At 40.1% G+C, this 20,888-nt stretch overlaps 1 protein-coding gene across 1 annotated transcript; it reads right to left on the reverse strand.

The window, feature by feature from the left end:
• Positions 1-1,336: 1,336 nt before the first annotated feature.
• Positions 1,337-18,104, reverse strand: AHCY (adenosylhomocysteinase). Its single transcript, XM_075177558.1, has 10 exons — positions 17,957-18,104; positions 12,939-13,129; positions 9,242-9,317; positions 7,693-7,845; positions 6,883-6,995; positions 5,315-5,522; positions 5,095-5,182; positions 3,944-4,061; positions 2,772-2,966; positions 1,337-1,811 (listed from the first exon to the last, which is right to left on the reverse strand). Exons 1-10 carry the CDS (start codon positions 17,982-17,984, stop codon positions 1,680-1,682), a joined length of 1,302 nt encoding a protein of 433 aa, XP_075033659.1. The 5' UTR covers positions 17,985-18,104; the 3' UTR covers positions 1,337-1,679.
• Positions 18,105-20,888: the final 2,784 nt, after the last annotated feature.

Here is a 20,888-nt window from a genome sequence, read left to right on the forward strand (position 1 = left end):
AATATAGATAAGCTTAATGTCAGGCATCAGTGTTTCAGATCACCACTACAATATCACCATAGGGTCAGCGTTATTTAGAGTTGGACTGAAGCTCATACATGGGACATAAAAATTTGACATTTACATCTTTCCTTACATCACCGTGCATACCCACATGCTTTAATATTTTTATTTCAGCATATCTTAGGACTTGCAGTGTCTTAAGCCTGGAGAACAGGTGTTTGCAATTCAATACATTTTATGGGGAAAGTACAACTTTCTCTTTTATAACAAACATTATTGAGCTTCATCTCTAGGTTATCATTTGGCAAAATTATATGCAATTTTTATGCCTGGCATAAAATGATTTTAACTGTCTTCAGCTCAGAGCAAAGGGATGAAATGTGGAATACAAAATAAGGCATTAAACAAGTACCAGTGTTTAAAATGTATTATCAAAGTTTTTTTTGCTTTTAAAAACCAGCATCATACCTAGGTATCAGATCAGAACATTGGGGATATACTCTTTGGAGATTCCTACCCTTGCAAAAGATGCCACCCACATCATATTACAAAATACACTGAGGAAGCAGTACCACCTATTGTGTACGCCATCCCTAAACGGGCACTAAACCCTCAGTAATAACAGTTGTATTCAAACTTATATTAATAAAGTCAGACAACATTATCATATCCTCTATGCACAGAAATCCTATTTCTATTTACTGCATTGAGAAGTGAAAAAACAATCTGGACCCCTTTGCTCTCGATCAGATTAAAATATCCAACCAACAGGGGACAATTGTGAGAACTCTGGTTTACCCATTAAGATTGGAGAGGCTTCTCTCTCCTCAAATCACCATCAATTTGTTCAGAGGCAACGGCTGGCAGCTTTTTACGGATTGTTTTTTAATGCAATATGTTCAGTTCCTTCCTATTCACAAAGATTATAGTGAAGTTGAAATCAAGGCACCAGTGGGGGTATATGGATCAAGCTGCTGGTTTAAAAACTAGAGATGTTGCCTATAGCAACTAGATTCTATTTACCATTTATTTAGTACATTCTACAAAATGACAGCTAGATAGATTGGTTGCTATAGGCAACATCTCCACTTTTCAAACCCACAGCTTGATACATTAACCCACAGAAGTCAGATATTGCCGATTGTTTATCTAGGAAAGCTGGTTAAATGCAAACACGTTAGGTTTTGAGAACCTGTGTGCCTTACCAGTGTCAAACTTAAATAGTAGTAGTGTACGGAAACCCCAATTTAATTGTTTACAGACAAGTCTGTTCTTTATAGTTGAAAACTCCCAGAACATTGGGAGAAAACAAAAACACACAGACCAGACACAATAACAAATGAGGGTTTTATATAACTTACAGTAAGTGCAACATTGAAAACCCACAAAAAGTATACAACAGGAATCTGAACCGTAAAGTTAGGATCTTTTTCTTTGGCTGTCCTAAAACAAAGCAGTAAGACAGATCTGTTTCATCAGACATGTAACAGTGTTTATCTAAGAGATCCTGGGTCACACAGGCACATAGTGAGGTATAATCTTCATACACAACATCGTTTGCTTGATCAGGAGACTATAAAAAAACTAGGATCAGGACTACAGGTGGGAATGACAGGTAAAGTGAATGCATTTTTTTTCTCCCCGTTGGTTGGTCTTTGGATCAGCTTAGATGGCTCTCAGTATCTGTAATGATCAGGCTTGAAAGGTCCATCCTTCTCCAGCCCAAGGTATTTGGCCTGTTTGGCTGTAAGCTTAGTCAGTTTCACCCCCAGCTTATCTAAATGAGCAGCTGCCACCGCTTCATCCAGCTGCACAAAACAGAAGGTAAGAAATATATTTATTTATTTTTGGAGTAATACAAATAGACTACATTCGTGTATTTTAACAATACTAAATATAGAGGTCTGCTAGTTATCCACATTTCTCATAATCTATATCTATCTCACATGTACACACACCCCGACACCTTTCAAAGGATTTTCCAGATCTGAAAGGCATATATAAAGAAATATGTACCAAGTAGTACGTTTTGGCTTTGTTTAAAGGCACTAGCAGTATTTCCAAGCTTTCTAGTGCGCTTCCACTGTTTTTATATCTACGCAAGATGATCAGACAGCCTATATCTGCTCAGCTTTAGAATATTAAAACATCATTCAACACTTTAGTAATAACGCAGGCAATATCCCCTAACCTTTAAATAACACCAGATCAAGTTGCTGTTGTACAAGTAAATCAATAACTCTCTAGACTGTTGGGCCTCCTCCTGGCGGCAACACAAATTTAAAAACCGCTGGCAGAGATCCTTCAATTAAATGGCCAAAAGACAAACTGATTGAAATTCTCCTAGCCCACAGCAAAGATGGAAGACTGTCAGCTGGTTTCAGAAAGCAACGAAAATGGCCTTTGTTGTCGAGGCTCCGTTATATTAGATTCCCTTTAAAAGTTGATTTAGAAAGTTTACAAGTGGACCCATAACCACTGAGGAATGCACTGCTGGAGGGGGCTGCAAAATTGTTAGGCTGATTCCCTGTGGAGCAAGAGCCACATTCTTGAGGTTACTAAGAGAGTCCAATTATTCTAGTAATGCCGCATGTGTTTCATATCCATCATAACACCTTTAAGCAACAATACTCCAGACTTAATGAGGAGTTACTTAATAGTCTAGCATAGGAGAAGAACATCACAATCTGAAATTGCTTATCCAAATCTACAGTAGGGCCTTTGAGCAACTGATGTGTACAAGCATACAAACCATCACCAGAACCTACCTTTTTGGGAAGGAAATATACTCCTACAGGGTACTTCTCATTGTTGGTCCACAACTCAACCTGAGCCATCACCTGATTTGTAAAAGAGTTGCTCATAACAAAGCTGGGGTGACCCATAGCACACCCCAGGTTCACCAGCCGACCTTCAGCAAGAAGTATAATGTGTCGTCCGTTTTTCATGAGGTATCGGTCCACCTGCAGGCAAATTAGGCTAAATTATATGGTTTTATGTGAAAACAAAGGAAAAGTCAACTGTAAAACTTAATGAAATAATAGCAGGGACAAAAAACAAAAACAAAAAAAAACAAAACAAAAACACACCCCTAAACACAGTGGAGACTGAACACATTAGAACAGAGCCTATTGTGAGGCACTAGATCCTAGTGAATTGTTAGTGCATTGCCACTGATATTCTTGAGAATACAGCCCGAGTACACACAGAAAATAAAAAGTCATAATTTGCTGGCAGTCAACTACCAAAAACAGTGGTATAAGCCACACAATGCTGAATGACCTCTACATCCTTATGCAAATGGAGAAATGTTAGATAAAAGGGATTAAGCCTTTATACTTTTATAATCTATTGGAGCCTTGAGGTCTATACAAGAAACAATTCATGATAACAAATTCAGTCTAAAAGGATGGTCAGTCTGTGCTAGGTTAGACGATCTCGAGCACAGGCTAGGCTTAATATTTTGCCCTTGCTACACAGCTTTCTGCACTTGACCATTCAGCCAGCTCCGCTGCTCTGTATGGTCCCAAACTGCACTGCACCCGGTCTGTATAAAAGACAGTCATTGAGCTCAAGTTATATTATAAGGGTTAAAATAAGTGTGTAAAAGGAGGGTGTGAGTTGCGAGTTGCTTTCCAATAGCCCAGCTGACCTTGACCCAGGCTCTTCCACAAACCCAGGTCTGCAACAACAGTACAGACATGTTATAGATCAAGATTAAGTCGTTTAATCCAGAATAGCTGAAGAAAATATGGCCAGGAAGACCAGACCCAAATCCAACATTTTCAAGACTAACATACAGGAGTGTTCGCCTCTATAGCGGCCCATTCTGCCACTGCTGAGAGCCAAGAGGGATCTGACAAAAACTAGGATTATTGTATCTTTAAACAATAAATTACAAGACTACAGGTAAACCTGGCGGTGCTCTTAAATTGCAAACCTGTGGTTTGATGTTAACTTTCTTAGCAGCGTTTTCGTTCAACCACTTGACATCAAGCTCAACGTCAAAATGGCCAATGTTGCAGACAATAGAATCGTCCTTCATCTGGTCAAAGTGTCTGAGCAAAAAAAGGAAAATGTGAGTATTTGGTAGAAACAAATGGCTGCACAGTGAGACCAGTTAACTGGGCAGAACAGTGGCTTAGTGGTTAGCACACCTGCCTCTCAGCAATGGGGTCATAAGTTTGATTCCCGACAATGGCCTTATCTGTGTGGAGTTTCTATGTTCTCCCTGTGTTTCCTCCCACACTCCAAAAACATATTAGTAGGTTAATTGGTGTGTTAGAAAATTTAGACTGTAAGCCCCAATGGGGGGGGGGGTGAAATTGATGTGAGAGAGTTCTCTGTACAGTGCTGAGGAATTAGTGGTGCCATATAAATTGCTGAACTACAGGGAAGTAAACAAGACAACTCTCAAGAGTCCACCAGGCCCCAAGTAAGCACACCCAACTGTGACCATTTCTACTTAAATTTACCGTTGACCGCTCAGAGCATTTAATGTATTGTACTAATGGCTTGTGTTCAGAAAACAGAAGTGAAGCCTGGGCACACTATGTACTAGACCAGGCCTGTCCAACCTGCGGCCCTCCAGGTGTTGTGAAACTACAAGCCCCAGCATGCTTTGCTGGTAGGCAACCAGTTGATAGCTGGAAGGGCATGCTGGAACTTGTAGTTTCACAACATCTGGAGGGCCGCAGGTTGGACAGGCCTGTACTAGACGAAACATGGAAGAGAGTGTGATCTAGTTTATTTATATATATTTTGTTTGTTTACAATAGAATTATGCCAATAGCACAACTGTGCCAAGTAGTTTTCGGCCAGTTAAAGCGCAGACCCAATTGGTTGCTTTTGGTTACATTTGTTAGTCAGGATCCCTTGCATTAACAAGCAAGATGTAAACACAAATCAGATGAAATAACTATGGTTCACTCAACTGCATTGAAGGATAACTATTTGTAGCAACTGGCATCTGCCCATGGCTTTTGCTCAGTCAAAGAAAATGTGTGGCTATTGCATGATCCATACAGCAGTCTGCTGTGTACTACAGTATATCCCAACATGTAAATGGGTCATTCAGCTGAAGACGCTCACCTTCCCTCCACAATATCCGCACATCCTGTTGTAGTGACAAATATGTTCCCTTCTTTGCTGGCTTCATCCATTGTGGTGACCTCATAACCTGACAAAGTATCAAAACTACATTACTCAGATCATGTATTGTCATAGGCTACACACATATTTCTAGGCAAAAAATAAATAAATAGGGGGGGCAATTTCTAACAGGACAGTCAACACTCCACACTGGCTTTACCTTCCATGGCTGCCTGCAGAGCATTGATGGGATCTATCTCCGTAACGATGACACGGGCTCCAAAAGCTCTCAGTGCTTGAGCACAACCTTTCCCAACATCTCCATACCCAGCAACCACTGCAACCTTTCCTGCGATCATAACATCAGTGGCTCGCTTAATTCCATCAATGAGCGACTCTCTGCAACCATACAGGTTATCAAACTTGCTCTGGTAGAAAGAAAAAAAAAAGAAATATATATATCATATCAGCTGGCAGATTGTTGCTTCGTTGTTTAAGCAGTTTAAAAAAAACAAAAAAAAAAAAACCTATTGCACATTTAAACTGCAGCTTCTAAATGAACCCACAGCACTCACTACAAGAAATTATAGTGGTTTCAACCAGCTGAGATTTTACTAGAAAGACGCGCTGTACTTTTATTGGATAACTTGGCTTCTCCATAACAGCAGGGTGTTCTTATCCCTTCTACTGTGGGAACAATTGTAATCTCTACCAAAAAGAGAAGAAAAAGGAATGGCGAATATGGGGGAGGGGGTGATGAAATGGGACCAGCAAATGGCTGAATTTTGTGAGATCCAAGTTAGTATATGGTGGGCATGAAGTAGGTCTTTTTAGTACAGGTCTGAGGCATTTCTTGCATTCTTCCTACAGATACTGTTGGCATGGGGCAGTTCTACTGAAGTTGTGCTATTAAGAAAAAAAACAAACACCTCAAGGATGATTGAGCACACAGCTGTTGTGGGGAGTGGGGGGGGGGGGGAGGGGGGTCACAACGCAGTTATAATGGCACAATGCTACAATATACAGGAGGCCATTTCAACGGTTTGTAGACAGACATTTAAATAGGAAATAGGTCTGTATAATATGTGAAGAGAGATTAGATTGTGGTAGGGATGATAAAAGACTAAAGCGAGAGGGTACAAGTCCAGAAAGGAAGGGAACGGGGACAGAGTAGTGCGAGGGCCGCTGCAAGACCAACCACCAGCCAAGGGGCCTGCAAACTCCCGTTATGGGAACGATAGACCCAAGTGCCAGTGATTTTTGGGAATCCATACCCTTAGCACTTTCTCTGATATTACTTGGACATGGTTAAACATCTTGCACAACCTTGGAACATGGCCAACCAGTGTGGCAACACGAGGAGTACATAAGGTATTTCTTTATGTAATATACTTTGAATAGATTCTAAATCAAGATGAGGCTTTTGGCGCTCGTCTTTAGGGAGATGTTATGTGGCGGGCATTGGGCTATTGTGCATAGTACATCAAAAAAGTAAATAGTTTGCTCATAAGAATAGGTGAATCCTCAGCCACTATATCTTTCTTCACAACATCCTTTGTATATCTATTGTGTCCCAGTGTGCGCCAACCCAACACTATCTAGTTGCCAAAAAGGAGTCCTCCGTACCAAAACTGGACAGTGCCGGCCTAGAGAATTATATAAATAAGAACGGTTACTGAAGGTTAATGCCAAGCTTCTAGACCAAGCCCGACAACATGAATACTGGTGAAATTTAAAAGGTACAGAAGATTTCTTATTGACAAGTTCTACATAGAGTCCAGCCATTACCTTAGTTACAGAGTCATTGACATTAATAGCTGGCACTTTTAGGGTACCCTCATTTTTCATTTTGTACAGGTTGTGCACGCCTGTTGTGGTTTCTTCAGAGATTCCTTTAATACCTGAATAAAACAAAGCAGACCAACGATTAGTTCCCACAACACACTGCCATTATTTGTACAGGGCTGTCAGACAAGGTTTCCTTGTAATCCACGTGCATGAACACCCATTTTTAATCTATTTTATAGCGTTGAAGCCTTTTTTTGCAATCAGGATCAACTGTAAAAATGCATTTTATGCACTGTAGACATTCATAAACCAATGTTTCATAGGGGAAAATATTTTTATATTTTCTTTTTAAATTCTTATTGATTATTAACAGATGACAATTACATTTTTCCTTTGCGTTCTGCTGGTACTTTATATGCAACATACATTGTACGTAGCCTGCAGCATGTTGTGTCTACATATGTAGGTGCCGTATAAGCAGTGTACCTACACTTATACAGACGTTTCTTCAGATCCACTTATAGTTGAATACAGCCATGTGGCCCCTGAAGTTTTTCAGGTTGACGATAAGATATGTAGTATATTATTTTCCTGTAGTCATTTCTTTTAGCAAAAAAAATAAAATAAATAAGTTAAGAGTATCTATCACAACCTTATTTAAATAGATTTCAGTAAAAACTGATAAAGGATTAGTACAAGCCTGTAGCCACTTCGCATGTACAATGCTGCCACCTAGTGGCAACAATGTGACATGTGTGAAAGACAGGAAACTACAGAGAAATACAGTCACCAGAAATTCTGGATTCTCACCTTTCAACAGCTCTGGGTGTTTGCTGTGAACAAGGTTGGTAAGGTCCCCGCCATCGTCAAGGATCATGTTGAGTGGTTTGCCATCAGAAAAGTACAAGGTCTGCTCAATACACCAGAGGTATTCTTCATCAGTTTCTCCCTTCCAGGCATACACTGTATAGAAGCAGTTTAGTTCAGCACAACATCACATTAAATAGCTCAACCACCAGCACCCCATATAAAATAAAATTGAAGACGCAGTCTTATTTTCATTACTACTAAATGGTATAACTCATTCAACACTAATCTTCTGTGTAAGATTGCACAGACAACTATAATTAGTGGTCATCAATACTGTATATCAGTAAGGGAAAGTCTATGGGACCACTACAGGTCCACAATCAATTAAAATGTATAAGGCTTGCTCGGGATGTCACACAGCCCCTTTCAGACATATACACTGTCAAACTACTCTACTTTGGCTCTCTACGCTGTATGTATACATCGTGTGATAGTACTTTATAAAGTGATTTAAAAAAAAAAAAAAAAAAAGCATAACACTTTATTTTTGTTTTTTTAACAATATATCCACACTGTATATAAATGTATAATTTTGTTTTTAATAGCAAATGTTGCAATAAAGATAGTGAAGAGATTAGATAGAAGTATTAAAAAATAAATTCAACAATTAGGATAGTTATCATTTATTTATATAGTGCCAACATATTCCATGGCGCTTTACAACTGGGGACAAACACAGTAAACTAATAAACTGGGTAAAACAGACAGGTGAAAAGTCCCTGCTCGCAAGCTTACATACTGCTATGAGGTTATGTCAAATTTCTGTGTTTTAAGAAATTGTTTGAAGAAAATCATCATCAATTTATATAGCGCCACTGATTCCGCAGCGCTGTACAGAGAACTCACTCACATCAGTCCCTGCCCCATTGGAGCTTACAGTCTAAATTCCCTGACAGGTCAATTTTGATAGCAGCCAATTAACCTACTAGTATGTTTTTTTAGAGTATAGGAGGAAACCGGAGCACCCGGAGGAAACCCACGCAAACACAGGGAGAACATACAAACTCCACACAGATAAGGCCATGAGCAGGAATTAAACTCATGACCCCAGTGCTGTGAGGCATAAGTGCTAACCACTTAGCCGCTGTGCTGTCCAAATATTATATAACATAATATTTTTAGAGGTAGATATTCAATTAAGAGAATTAACATATATCAACCGTATCAGCAAATGGATAGATCATATTTATAGCTCTAGCGAATACACTCTCTAAAAGGGTCTCAGACTACTGCAATGTTAATGGTGTCCTCGAATTATAAACACTTCAGCTTCATACCAATCTAACCACCCCTAAGTGGGATTTGAAAGCAGCATATAACTATGTAGAGGATTTAATAAATCACTGTAGTTAGTATAACCTTATGAGGCTTCTAAGACAAGGACCTATGCTCCAACTGAAGACAGGACAAGCCAGGAACACAAATATAGAAGCTATGGAAACAGACCATAAGCCTTTACAAGAAGATTGTGCTTATTCAGATCACTCACCTGGTACGCCAGTCTTGGCAATGGCTGCAGCTGCATGATCTTGTGTTGAAAAGATGTTACAACTGGACCACTGCACCTGGGAGACAGACACAATGCATGTTATAAAGAAAACTATGCAGAACAGGGACAGATTTAGAATTGATGGGACTCGTATTTACAAAGCCCGAGACTGATGCCAGAACACTGCAGGACCGCATCGGCGGAGTGCAGAGGCATTGCTTTGGTTAAGCCTTCCCTTCCTGGTTAGGAGGGGAGAGTGTACACAATCACTCTCGCACTGGCAGAGGAACCAAGAGGGCCAGTGGTCTCACCACACACACACTAGCTTTGTACAGCTGGATGCATCTTGAGGCTTCCAACTGAACATAAGCGTCTTTACATGTGCAGGTCCTTTCCTGCGTACATTCAAGGCGCAAGCACAGCCATCCGTACATGATGCCCACAATACCAGGCGTGTTCCATAATCTTTAAACAAGTCATCTGATTGACTAGAGTAGATCTTTTGGCTTCATGATTACTTTTTTAAGAAGATCAAATTTCAGAATCGATATTGTTCACTTAAATAATCCTTTGCTTCTACATTAACTATGCTATATTAAACTTGTTACAGGCTCAAGATAACAGTCCCCACTGTCAATTTGAAGTAGAATAATTTATTAGCAATGGTAGGTACCTTTCCATTGTACAGTAGCAGATAGTATACCCCTCTTCTGTACCCTGCCTGTACTTAGGGCCAGATCTCAGATTTAAATTCTCATTTGTTTGTTGTATCATCATCATCACCATTTATTTATATAGCGCCACTGATTCCACAGCGCTGTACAGAGAACTCACATCAGTTCCTGCCCCATTGGAGCTTACGGTCTAAATTCACTAGCATACACAGACAGACACTAGGGTCAATTTTGATAGCAGCCAATAAACCTACTAGTATGTTTTTGGAGTGTGAGGAAACCCACACAAACACAGAGAGAACATACAAACTCCACACAGATAAGGCCATGGTCGAGAATTGAACTCATGACCCCAGTACTCTGAGGCAAAAGTGCTAACCACTGAGCCATATTAACACTAAAAGCTGTTCGGACCCTCTCACTATCACGAAGAGAGGTGTGCACGTGTGTATCTAATTTACATACAAACGAGCGAGACGTCATGGGAAACTTGTGGTTTTGCCTCGCTTTCGGATCAGAGGAGAGTGGGACTGGTAAAACACAAACTCATTTATTAGAATCCAAACTACTCATCTGCAATTTTAAGCATTGCTAAATATTCAAATTTTTTTGGTTTTGTTTTTTTAGTAGGGCTAGAAATCCTAAAGTACACCATTCACACACACACTGTTTAGCAAAGACATTTTTATAGCAGCTCCAGAGTACCTTTGCTTTAATTAAAACGCTGTCCCTTGTTCTATCAAGAACAAGGACTCTGGAAACATCATGTATAATATATAAACACTTCGGGGTATATTTACTAAACTGCAGGTTTGAAAGACTGGAGATGTTGCCTATAGCAACCAATCAGATTCTAGCTGTCATTTTGTAGACAACCAGAATCTGATTGGTTGCCTATAGGCAACATCTCCACTTTATCAAACCCGCAGTTTAGTAATCTAGCCCTTGGTCCGGATTCATGTTTGGACACTAGCAAGATTGCATCCAAACTTGCATTTATTGATGCAAGCGTCATTACTGAGCATGCACAGAGTTATTTCACACAAGTGCATGCAATTCATGGGCAAAAGCTAATTACACTTCCGCCTTTAAGTCATCGGCAGTTGTAAAGGGAAGAGGTGGATGAACATAGGCGATGTACAGTAAAGGCGACATGACTCAGATGTGGCTGAGTGAAGTCCTGGGTTTTCCTTAAGTACACTTGTTTCAGCAGTATTACACCAGATATAACTGTCAGCTGATAGTGATCACTGGAACGACAGTCTTCGTTTCAAAAGGCACATGTATGTGTGCACTACTAGCCAACACAGAACATGTGTTTTCAAGTAAGATAAGCCATAAAAACGTTATGTACTTACAGTACACATTAAGAACATCTTGATGTATTTAATCTAAAGTATTTTTTTTTTTTTAAACCAACCATATGTTTATTAATGATTATACTGTTTAGAGTTCATTTATTTTAGAATATAAATATTTTTGTATGTGTTCTGATCTGACCTTATATTGCACATATGCTTATATGTATACTGCGCTCTGTTCTGTCCGTTAACATAAGGCAAGTACTATGTAGGCAGATTGTATTTAATACTCAGATTCTAATGGAAATGACTGTTGAGTGTAGTTACGACTGTTTTCAAATCTAAGTGGATCTCAAGTTCCATGCTTTTTTTTTTGTTTTGTTTTGTTTTTTTTAACCTGCAACTTATGTGGAAGTTGCGTTCTGATTTGAGTCAGCCCTTTTGTCTACAGTCTAAGACTAATTTTTCTGGAAGATCTGCCTAGGTGTTCACTAACTTTGGCTTCAACAAAATGGCCACCATTATTGTTCTTTTTTTGGCTCTAGTGTATGCTTCTTGCTTATGTTTCTACTGTGGTGTTCTCTGTGACTTTAGAAAAAGTAAAATTACCTGTGCTCCTCTACAGTTCCTTGGCTGCTGGGAGTAATGTGAAGCACTGGGTGTATAAATAATTGTTATTAGATGGGAGGTGATATTAGCATGCAATAGTACTAATTTACATGGTATTCTATAAGTTTGGCAAGGTGGTCAAGTCTGATTTATTTAAATGAGGATATTAATGTGGGGTTTTTAATGTACAGCTTCGCTTTATTATTCAACATGAGTTACATTCATATACATTGTACTTTTCAAATTCTATTATTGCAGCAAGTGTTGGTTTTTTTGCTTCACTCTGAAACCCCCCTCCCCTATAAATGTATTTGTCCCTGGGAAGAACTTTTCAAACAGAGATGTCCACCAAATACCCCAAGTTCTAGTGTTTGTGGGTAGCACTTACTTTTTGTAGTTTAACTACCAAACAAACCCTCTTGTGTGGAAGCCCCTCTAGTCCTTAAATACAGTCAGATACAAGCCACAACATCCCTCCTCAAACATCACACATATAGGTAAAGAAAGGGACTGGAGGACGTAGCAAGTGAAGGAGCTGCTGGTGTTTCCAGGCATCAGGAGAAGGGCAAGTAATAAACTTGCATATTTTTTCCCCAGTACAGGATTAAGGGTTGTTTTTTTTCCCAGTTGTGTCAAATTAAATACTGCATCACAATGTTACACAGAATTGAAAGTTTGTATTGTAACTAAGGTCATTCTAAAACAGGATACATAAAGGTGGCATTGCATCTACAAAACGAATACTTGTTCATCCTGTATAAAATATCATGGTGTAACATTAATTTAATGCCTGTGAAAGGGTGACACCTGGTGGAGAGTCCAAATAAATGCAAATTGAAATGGAGGCTTTATTACATTGCCATCGTTCTGGTCCCTGTGTAGATAAACTATTGATTTTTTTATTTTTTTCACAAGACTACATCCTGTCTGCAGTTCCCCCTTGTAAACTGAAAAAATGAATACTAGTTCAGCCAACAAAGAGGCTTCCTTCACTGTACTGGGACATTAATAAAAACAAAACTAACATTTTAGAACAATGCTTATAGCACTGTTATATTTACATTAACCAGGACCCAATTGTGATGCCAAAAACCTCATAATTAAAAGAAATACCTCTGCTCCTAGCGCTGTCAGAGTCTCTATGAGCACAGCTGTCTGGAGTGTCATGTGCAGGCATCCAGCAATCCGGGCTCCCTTCAAAGGCTTCGTCTCAGAGTACATCTCCCTCATCTTCATCAGTCCGGGCATTTCATTTTCTGCAATTTCAATGGCTTTTCGACCCCATTCAGCCAAGGTGATGTCAGCTGGTGGAAGAGAGACAGCGTTTGTACCAAGTTTATTGCATGAGTTAGCTTAAAAACCACAAAACAAGGTATTTTGCTGGAGAGTGAAATGCATTATATTATATACTTCATTTAATGAAACCCAATTATCCCCCCCACCCAGTTCAAGAATCACAAGCCGACCCACGTCAAAATGCAAAAATATTAAAGGGGTCCATTTATCATAGATGGAAGACTATTTACCCAGCAATAGCCATTTGCTGGCCACCTCCTGCAATAACCCCGATGGGGAAGCCTATTGGAAGGATTGCAGTGGCAATGTCAGGTCACAGGCACAGAAGGGACCCCAACTGGCCAGCAAAGCAGCACATCTCTGCTCACCGCTGCCAGTCAGTGACACCGGGGAGCCCAGTATCAATTTTAAAGCTAAATAGCAGATTTACATATTGCGGCAAAATGCGCCGATCGAAAATCTTCAACGCTCCTTTTTGTTAAATCAGCCAACTAAATCAGTTTGCAGAATGAAACACTTTATAAGTGCCATAGGGTCATCATACAAAAAGATATGAGAAGACGGCAAGAAAACATGCTAGCCATTTAAGGACAGATGCATCGCTCACAGACAACTTCAGAAACACAGGTATCTATACAAGATAGCACATGCATAGAATATTTGCACATCCAGTCATAGGAGCCTCTAAGGACACACAATACCTACCCTTCCATAGAGCAAGATGACATGGATTTAGTATCACTATCTGGTAGTTTACAATTATTGGGTAATCTTTACCTCACAGACTTCTGGGAGGTTGACAGAATAAACCATGTGCTGCAAGTTACAACGCTGGAATCCCAGACTCACTACTAGACCAGATTTTTCATGCAGTTCCCTAGGACACGGGAATCTGAACAGGCGACATCCTCCCCATATGAAGGCAGAAAGTGTGGAAGAAATCTTTATTTTTATATTATTTGTATAGAGCCATGATATTACTTGCCAAAGAATATTAACACATTCCCTGGTCTACAATTCCTACAGCACAAACATTTTGTCAGCAGCTAATTAACCCGCCGGTAGGTCTTTGGACAGTGACACATACAAACGTCATACAGATGTTCCATGGTTTCGATTCAAACCACGGCACTCTGTGCTGTGAGAGAAGCAATACTGTATAATGATTGAAGAAATAGCAGCACAGTATGAAGTGTAGTGAACAAATAAACAAAAGAATACGCTCCAGGTACTAAGTGACAACTCCAACTGATTTATCAAACCATTATTATATACATAAAATCAAGCACCATAAGGCTGTTTCTTGTCCTTAAGCACCTGTTTGCTGCTTCAGTCTGATATTTCACTGTCAAACTGTGTAGTATACCCCCTATCAGGGATAAAGCATACATAATGTAATGAGTAACCATGTACCAAAAATATAAATGATTTCAGCTTTAAAGTGTTAAAGGGCTGGATCCATGTTGAAAACTCCACAAGAGACATCGCTGAATAGGGCCACAGGCAAGCTTCTGTTACATCGTTTAATGTACGGCATTTAAAATGTCGTAGTTTATGGGCTACATTTACTAAAGGGCCGTTTGATGAGTTTTCAGCAGTTTTTCACATATTACTGAAGGCCAAAATGAACGTTTTTTGTTTGTGTTTTTTTTGTTTTTTTAAAAGCCTCATTACAGATAACAATCTCAATTTTGACAATGATGAACATACAAACGTCCAAAGCAAAAGGAGGTTAAGAGACAAGGTAACTTAAGACAAGGTAACTCAGACGTCATGCAGTCTGAGCAATCTGGCCATTCAGAATATAAGAGGAGGAACTATTGACATAAATTATGAGGCCAATCATTGTTTGATCAAGGGCGCTACATAGAGACCTCACAATGTAATACAATAATATTGTCCTCTTAACATAATGAAAGATAAAATTTGCTCCATAAATTTTTGGCAATCAATAAATAATGATTGCCCCCATAATTTAGGTCAATAGTGCCTCCTCTTATGTTCTCAATGACCAGATACTCCGCCACCATGTTTGAGCTATCAAGCCAATCAGAAGCAGGTATAGAAAAACCTGTCTTTTCATGGAAGTTTTATCACACCTCCAGGCATTTTGCATTGCAGCCTCAAACCGCCCTTTAAGTAGTGAGGCAATTCGAAAAACAAGCCGATTTGTTGCAAGTTAACCCCCATGACTTTTTATATGTATTAAAATGCATTGGGATTTAATTACTGGCAGCTTCACTTTATTGATTCTGTATGCTCAATCAAGTAAAGAATATATTATATATCGCACATCTATGTGGATAACCAAGTTTGGTGCCTACAAAGAGCATATTTTACCATTTTCTTCGATCTTGTGGAGTTTCCAGTTTTCAACATGGATCTAGCCTTTAACACTTTACAGCTGAAGAGGAGCTTTTGTGTTCCAAAACACATTTGTACATCAGCTATGCCCCTTTTATATTTTTTGGGTACACGGTTACTCATTGCACGGTGTATGATTTATCACCGATACGGGATATACTACACTAATTTTGGCGCTTCTGTTTTAAGAACAGTACAAAAGGTTAATGTCCTACCCCTGTACAAACATTGGCAACAGAAGCAGAGCCAGATGCTGAAGGGAAGGATCCCAAAAATACCAGCAATACCGTTATGCGCACACACACACACACTCCGGTTTTTGGGACGCCTTCAAGATACAAGGACTTTGTGCTTTAAATAATTGTTGTTTAAATGAAACATTAGTGTTAGACAGAACAGATCCAGTCACATTACCATCTACTCGCAGATATTACAACGGTTTTAAAAGTTGTAGTTTTATTCAATAAAAAGGTTCTTATTAAGACAAACAGCCTAGTAAATCATACATAGGGGTCTATGAATCAAGCTAATTTCTCACATAAAAGATGTGTAAACAGCCGTTTCCACATCTTTTAAGTATGTTTGCTATGCATTAACTGCCTAACGGAGGAGATTTCATTCCATTTAGGACAATACCATGCAGCATTGCAGTCCCCATAGATAAATATGGGGACTGTATAAAGTTTTGATAAGCTTTACATTGCACAGACAGGCAACGCCATCTCAGGATGGCGTTACTTGTCACTTCCTATGGGATTCTGCTGAAGCCTCTCCGGCTTTGCAGAATCCGACACAGTGACAGCGCTTCCTCCCATCACCGGCAGTTTAATAGGAAAGTGTCCACATCACAGAGGTCACTTTGCCAGGGCTCCAAAAGTAGCCCTGGGATAGTGCATTTTAGTAGTGCATAAATATGCATCACGTCGATGAGCAGCACCGATCATGATGCATAGGGGTAAATTTATCAAGCTGTGGGTTTGAAAAAGTGAAGATGTTGCCTATAGCAACCAATCAGAATCCAGCTGTCATTTTGTAGAATGTACTAAATAAATGATAACTAGAATCTGATTGGTTGCTATGGGCAACATCTCCACTTTTTCAAACCCGCAGCTTGATAAATGTACCCCATAGAATTATGACAAGTAGAGAAAGGTATCCTGAAGGATAGCTCACAATACAAGGAAATGCTTAACACATCAGTGTTCCTTAGCTCAGGTTTACCAGGAGTATAGGACAATAAACAGTCTGGGGGACATTTAAGAACATTTTTGAAAGAGTTGTTACCCAGAGCAACTAAATGTTTTCTTCCATTTGCTAAACCATACTACAGAAATGACAGCGACTGATTGTTATGGACACCAACTCAATTTTCTAGGAAGTTACCCAGGGAACAGTTTCAATAAATGTTCCCCTGTCAATCATAGCTTTCCATGCTGGTGGCTGGATCAGCTGTCCTGGAAGACCTAATCTTTACTCTCCACGTAGTGGCTTCAGCTAGATCTCTGGAAATGTCAATGTTTGTTTAAAAATGGAAAGAATAAAATATATTAAAAATATATTTCCCCCTCATTTGGGCATAAACTGCTAATTTTGCAGTGTTGTGATTAAAAATTACGTGCTTGCAACGTGTGTGCTTAAACTGTACAGTGATATTACACAAAAACGGAATTGTTAGTTTTGGAGACAAGAAAATCTGGTCTCTCACACATCCTGGTTAAGAGAAGCCCTGAGGACAAACAGGCCGTTCTGGTTTTAACATTTTTCCAGTCGTTGTAACATGTGTTATAATCCAAAGAAGCTAGGAAATGACGCTTACATAAGAAGAACAGTGCACAACAGATAATCTCTGGTGTAATAAGACATAGGTTGTTCTGCTCTATGATCGCTGACAGCTCCTGTTACAACATGTGCCAATTCAGGGAAGCTACCGCCGCGCGGAGAATGCTGGGAATTGGAGTTTTACACGTCACAGTAACAACCCACAGTCTCCGTGAAAGAACTACAACTCCCAGGTACCCCTCGTGCGCTGAGCTAGACAAGAAGCAGCGTGCTGTCCGCATGAGCCAGGGTAAAGCCATTACTAGATCGGCATCGGCGGCAAGGCAGGGAGGGCTGCAGATTAGGTTATTAACCGGATACAATCACGGCAAATCAATATATATCAGATGGGCAGGATTATCTGTGCACACAGCCTTAAATATCCTCTCTAAGCACCAATATCAGATTCACTGTGTGGGATTATATTTTTTTTGCATTCAGAAAACACTTATTAAATGCAATGTTTGTTTGAAATTGCTAATAAAAATGCTGTTAATTGCATAACACCATAATCATAATAGGGGCATACAGTTTGTGGTTCTCCCGCTGCAACTAGCCAGCTAATAACCTCTCAGGACTGAATGGCCATGCACAGCTAAATTACACTCAGCCGGGCCTAACAACGAGACACATCCAAGTGCTGCGCTGCTTACCAACTTTGAAGGGTAGCTTGTCAGACATGGTGAAGAGCAGGGAGATCACACGGCAGCCCGGTGAGCCAGCAGACGAAGAGAAGGCGTGTTGCTGCGGCCCCTTTAAGAATAGACCGCGTTAAGCCATATAAGGCAGTGCGGGGGGCGGGGCCTGTGTCATCTGACTTAGAACCTGGGCCTGGAATCCCCATGTGAGTGACAGCTGGCTTGGTGTATTCAGGATGAATGATTTGCCTCCACTCCTACAGTTGTTAGTTATTGATCGCTGGACCTTGAGAGCGAGTAACGTCAGACAGCAGTGGGCAAAGGTGCCCGGCAGATAGTGTTTGTGTAATAATTAATGATTATTCATCTGGTGTCACTGTTTTACTGCATGTAGTATTCTCAGCTCATTATCAGCGTGGCTTTATCCTGGGTGTGAAAGTACATGCAGAATCTGTTTTTTTGTGTAGCAATATTGACTGTGATTATAATAACTTGTTTAATAAAAGGCCAATATAGACTGTGATTGTGTTAATTTATTTAGTGCTAATATAATTACAGCAAACTAATGAATGTGATTCTGGACACTGAGTGACACTTCTGGCCTCTTATCCTTTACCTCTCTGGGCCTTTGATATTGTTGGCCACTCCCTCCTGTTGCAAACTCTTTTGCAATCTTTAGGCCTCTAACATAGTCCTCTCCTGGTTTTCCTCTTACCAACCACTCCACTTCATTAGACTCCACACCTGAATGCACCTTCACTCTTCTTCCCTTACCTGTCTAAGTCCACCCCCTCCTGCTATTCTCCCTCCACACCTCCTATTTTGGTGACCTCATAAGCTCATTTGGCCTCCAGTAGTTCCTGTATGCTGATGACACTCCTTGATGTCTACTGTTGTTTCTGAGCCATCTTATCTTAGATGTCCCAATGCTTTATTAAACTCAGTATTTCCAGGCCTGAAATAATTGTCTCCCTCCTCGGCTCTCTCATCTCCCTCCTCTTTTTTTTTTTGTTAATACTACCCTCTTTTCTGTCTGCTGCTAGGGGTTATTTTCAACTCCTCCTTCTGCTTCAAACCTCACATTCAGTCCCTCTCCACATCCTCCACCTCTGGAATATATCCAGGATCTTGCCCTTTCTCAATAGGTGAGCCACCAAAACTTTTATTCCATTCCTTATAATCACATGTCTTGATTACCGTAACCTCCTTCTCTCTGCCCTACCAAACACTTGTCTTGCCTTTCTTAAGTTTATTCTCAATGCTGCTTATTTTTCTCTCTCGCTGCTCTGTCTGCTGTCCCTCTCTGTCAGTCCCCTACCTAATTAAATTTAAACGACTCGCCCAAACAAACAAGGCTCTCAACCAACCCTCCCGCTCCCCTACATCTCCAACCTCATCTCTACTCACAGTCCTTGCCACCACCTCCGCTCTGCCAATGATTGCTGCCTCACTACCACACTGAATACCTCTTTCCAGTCCCTCATCCAGCTGTTGAACAATCTCCCACGACCCTCAGGTTAGCTTCTACTCTCCAAGGCTTCAAACTTACACTCATTTCTTTACTCAAGCCTATCAGCCCTCCTCTTACATCCTTTGCCTTGGCTATCACCTCCACCACCCCTACTCGGTACCACCCTCTTTGGGCTTGTCCAGAACCAGGACATACGCCAGTAAACACAGCTGTCTGCTCTGTCTTCAGATGCAAAGAATATTTACTTCAGCCTACGATTTCAGGGAGTAAACAAGGCAGGGAAGGGGCATTTTGCCATAGTCAGTGTACAGTTCGAGTGTGCCAAATACGAGCGCGTACACACACTTCCTAACCCAGCTCAGAGCGTCTCAAAGTTACTTGTTTTTCTGCCGAATCTCTTGCTCCAGCTAAGGGGCTAGTCCTGATCAGTAGTGATGACAGTCTCGGATGCATGCTATAACGTGTTTGCAATCACGAGCAACTGTAAAAAGGTATTTTATGTTCAGTCGACATTAACAGCATAAATGTATTTCATGAGAGAAAATAAGTTAAAAACTATTTTTTTTTTACTGTTTGATCATTAATGCCTTTATTTTTAACTCGTGGCATTAAATATATATATTATTTTTTACTGTGCGTTCTTTGGCGAATTTATAATCCACATAGGCATTGAACGTATCGTCCAGTGTCTTGTGTAGTAGAGCACAGCAGACCTACACCCGAATTCAACAGAATCTTGGGGTCTGCTCCATGATGAATTCAGGAATGCCCAAAGCCTAAATACGTGGGTTTAATACTGGACGCAGGTTGTGCTCAGTATGAGTGAATCGGGCCCTGTGTGTCTTCCCCTTAGGATGTAAGCTCTCACTAGCAGAGCCTTCTCGTGTTCTCCTACTATTCCATCACCCTCGGTACCTCTAGGCCTGCTCCCCTAGCCCTAATTTCTTAAGCACAGTCCTACCTCACTTTTTACATTATGATCACTCACTATCCCCTAAATAACTTGATCTGCGTTATCGAGTTTTTGTGTATTATTTGTTTAATTAGTAGATGTCTTGTCTTTGTATTATTTTGTTTGTTATGTATTGTGTTGTGGATCTTTGCTGTCTCTTTGTTGTATACTACTATAAATGTCATGTATGGCGCTGTAGAACTTTTGCCGCCTTATAATAAAAGATGATAATAATAATAATAGTGGTTGGGACTTGGGAGGTATTAAGAAGAGAGCTCTAGTTTATATTCTTTTTGCTCTTAGAACATGACAATCACATTACTCACAATATGATCATTTTTATCCAGAGTACATTGTTGTACAGATACAATTTACATAGTACATTTCCAAATTAAATTTCAGCCCTCTCTGTGAAGACCATGTCCCGCGGGCACAGTTTCCAGTAAAAGTGAATAAAGCAGTTACCAACATCACATCAAATAATCTGTTTAGAAGAGTGTGGATTTGTCCAAAATAAGTTACAG

The sequence above is a fragment of the Mixophyes fleayi genome, chromosome 6 (assembly GCF_038048845.1).
Source record: "Mixophyes fleayi isolate aMixFle1 chromosome 6, aMixFle1.hap1, whole genome shotgun sequence".
Classification (NCBI taxonomy): domain Eukaryota; kingdom Metazoa; phylum Chordata; class Amphibia; order Anura; family Limnodynastidae; genus Mixophyes; species Mixophyes fleayi.

Bases quoted from the DNA above. Each gene is read 5' to 3' on its own strand.
- AHCY (XM_075177558.1), bottom strand. From the start codon at position 17,984: ATGTCTGACAAGCTACCCTTCAAAGTTG. The intron at 5,523-6,882 runs GTAATGGCTGGA...TCTTTCTACCAG, and splicing joins TCAATGACTCTGTAACTAAG to AGCAAGTTTGATAACCTGTA. The intron at 4,062-5,094 runs GTGAGCGTCTTC...TTTTTTGCTCAG, and splicing joins GCGGATATTGTGGAGGGAAG to ACACTTTGACCAGATGAAGG.